Here is a 3,147-nt window from a genome sequence, read left to right as displayed (position 1 = left end):
CATTGAATCATTAACATGGTCGGTTTGCCAAAACTGTAGTAACTCCATGGGCAAGCTGGGCAGTGAGAGGCAAAGCTATTCATGAGAATACATTTCAGAGTTCATTATCAGTTTACTCTTTTACTGGAAGTTTTTTTGGCTGATTTGGAGATCGTACACGAACGAACTCAACACCCAGTAAGTGTCCAACATGCTCCATTGGCCCCTCCAAGATGGATCCCCCTCCCTAACATATGATGAAGATTAACGTTGATGCACCTGTTTCGAGAAGCAATAATAGAGGAGTGGTCACAACTATCTGTCGTAGTTATGATGGCATATATCAAGGTTCTTCAGTGTTTGCTTGTTCTGGAGTATTTGATCCTGCCACTCTTGAATCTTTGGCATGTAGAGAAGCCCTCTCTCTAGCGGTTGACCTCCAACTCCAACTCTGTCTTTATTTCATCAGATTGCCTGCATGTGAATAATACCATCAACAAGGGTAGCCGTCCAGTTATTTCTCGTCCTCATGGAGACCCATCAACGATAAAGAGATTTCAGCGAAGTTCGTTTCATACATGATGGACATGCATCGAATACACATGCTCATAATCTAGCTCGCAATTTTACTTTGTTAGATATGGTCGTTTGATGTGGCTTCTGAATTCACTATATCCCTTTCTGTCGAGTAATAAAAGCGAGCTAGATTTTTCATAAAATAAATTCCGGACCTGCCCTAACGAAAGAAAAAACAGCCAATAGGCACCACCACCCATCATCTCAAAAGGTAAATACAAGAGGAAAATAAACAAACCGCTGCTTGTCCAAGCATCGTATCTCCCAACTCCCAACGCACGCACTCGTCTCCTTGTGTTATCCGAGGAGAAGCCACCGAACCCTAGATCCGCCGCCGCCGAACCGAGCTGATGCCGCCGCGCCGCAAGATTCCGCAGCTCTCCCCGGAAGCCGTACCGCCGCCGGCGCGGCGGCTGCGCCGCAAGAGTCCGCGGCTCTCTCCGGCCGCCGAAGCGCAGACATCGCAGCTGACGACGCCGGGAGATCGAAGGGGGCTCTTCTCGTGCTTGTACAGCGGCGAGTGCGACGAGCCCCCTGACTTCTGTCTCAAATTCGATCTCATGGAGACCATCCCCGACTATTACGAGGAGGCGATCGACCGGCTGCCCGTCGAAGACATGCCAGCGGACGCCGCTGACCAGCTGATGACATCCATGGGCAGATCCGCCCTCTCCCTCGGCCTCCTCGACCCCGCCTCCAACATCATCCTCAACACCATCGCCCTCCTCCGGCGCGACTTCCCGGATCCGCCTCTGCACTGCAGGAGGAGGTCCAGCAGGCTGGCGCGACCCAGCCGGCACACTACTCTCTCCCGCAGAGACACCTGGGCCAGAGTTGCTGGGGCATCCTACCTCGCTCTCCGCAGCTTCATGGTGAGCTACTTCGGATGCCTTAGTGAAGAACAGGCCACACGCTACCTCCACTGGGCACGCGGTGATCTTGTCCGGGCCGTCCTGCTGGTCGAGCACGATCTTTACGATGCCGAGCTTCAGATCCCCAACCCGGCCTCCCAAAGGACGCAAGCCGCCCTCAAGTGCGCCGCAATCTATGTGTCGCACCCTGCGCCTGATGTCCTTGTGCGGCTCCAGGCGTCGCCCCTGCCCCAACAGTGGCTTGACGCTGCCGCCCCGTTCCTCAAGCCGCAAGGGCGCAAGCTCACCCTCGATGATGTTGAGCTCATCGTGCGTATGCTGCGCCACCAGCACGGTGCCCCCCTTGATCTCCAGGTCAAGTTGCTGCCTGACAGTGGTGAACTCACCGTTTACTATCGCAACTTCAATCCGGATGAAGCACAGATATCAACCCACAACACAAACTCCGTGAATCATGGAGGTAACTTCTCCCTGGTCACCTACAAGGTTGAGCGACATGGAGACCGCTTGGCATCCCTATCCCCCCAGTCCCCCCGGGGCAGGAGATCCATGATATCATCTTGTTTGGAAGACGCTGAGAAAGCCTATCGAACCGGCGGTCTGGTGGAGAGTTGTTGTGGTGATGCCTGCGAATACACCGAGTCTCTCAGGATGCGGCTTCACAGCACGATCCACGCCTTCTATCTAAAAGTGTTCACCATGCTGCCGCGCTCTATGCGGCTCATCCGCGACATCTTGTTCGCTGGCCACTGCTATGGCCCCATGGACCCTGTCTCCAACATCATTGTCAACTCCATTTGGCACAGCATTGTCTACCCGCTACCCTTGACCGAAATCGAAGAGTATCACATCATCGACGCCCTATCTATGCTGCGCGTGGAGGTCCGTTCCTTGGAAGGCCTCATCGCCCTTGTCCGAGGAAACTCTGATTCTGGCTGCTCGACGCAGCAGGTGATGGAGCACCTCTCCTTGAAATGCTGTGACCTTTCCCAGGGGACGCACACCTTGCAGCAGTTTCCTGCCGCAGCCGCAGCCGCTCGACACCCACAACATGCTGCACTAGGGTCATTCCTCGCGTCCCTGACGCCCAATGTGCTGTATGACCTACGGCGTTTGTTGACAACTGGCACCAATGGTGTGATCTCTCCTGAATCTCTTGGCCAAATAGAGCAGTTCCTCCGATATAAAGCAGTGACATTGGACCCCGAACCTCGCAAGGTGTCCGAATTGTGCGAGGAGGCTAAGGTGACTCTGCAAAGAATGAAGTCATATTATGACAGCATGAGCTTGTACCTTTGCTCTAAGCTTGAACAACTGCTGCAGAAATATGCCTCTGAGCATCCTCTGGTACGTGGCTTTGCTTTTATTCATCCTTGTTTACTTGGTACATATTCATTACATCTCACTATCAGCTGCTTCATTTGACATTGATGTTGCTTGTTTTAGGAACCAAAATATGTGCTAACTGTTATCTGTGGTATGGTGGCTGGTTCCGAGTCCTTAGACAGGGAGTGCTACCACGTTAATTTTGTGGCTGCTTCCAAATCAAGGACTGCTGGTAACAAACTCTTCTTCGCTGAACTCAATTGGTCGTGTCCTGGTGAGCAGGCAAAACCAGATTTCTGCTGCCCTCTACCCCTGATACATACTGGTAAGTCCATATTCCTTCCCAGTAGCACCAGTAGCATGAGCAGCCATCTAGGTTTAAAACATTAGAGAG

The 3,147-nt window shown here is 52.7% G+C and overlaps 1 protein-coding gene across 1 annotated transcript in view; it reads left to right on the top strand.

The window, feature by feature from the left end:
- Window positions 1-787: 787 nt before the first annotated feature.
- Window positions 788-3,147, top strand: part of LOC123119103 (uncharacterized) — a 5,470-nt gene continuing 3,110 nt past the window's right edge. The window contains exons 1-2 of the mRNA XM_044538779.1: window positions 788-2,774; window positions 2,874-3,078. Coding sequence (XP_044394714.1) covers window positions 906-2,774; window positions 2,874-3,078 — 2,074 coding nt within the window. The 5' untranslated portion in view covers window positions 788-905. The remainder of the gene's footprint in view (window positions 2,775-2,873; window positions 3,079-3,147) is intronic.

This window comes from Triticum aestivum, chromosome 5D (assembly GCF_018294505.1).
Source record: "Triticum aestivum cultivar Chinese Spring chromosome 5D, IWGSC CS RefSeq v2.1, whole genome shotgun sequence".
Classification (NCBI taxonomy): domain Eukaryota; kingdom Viridiplantae; phylum Streptophyta; class Magnoliopsida; order Poales; family Poaceae; genus Triticum; species Triticum aestivum.
This window is presented reverse-complemented; position numbering and strand designations above follow the sequence as displayed.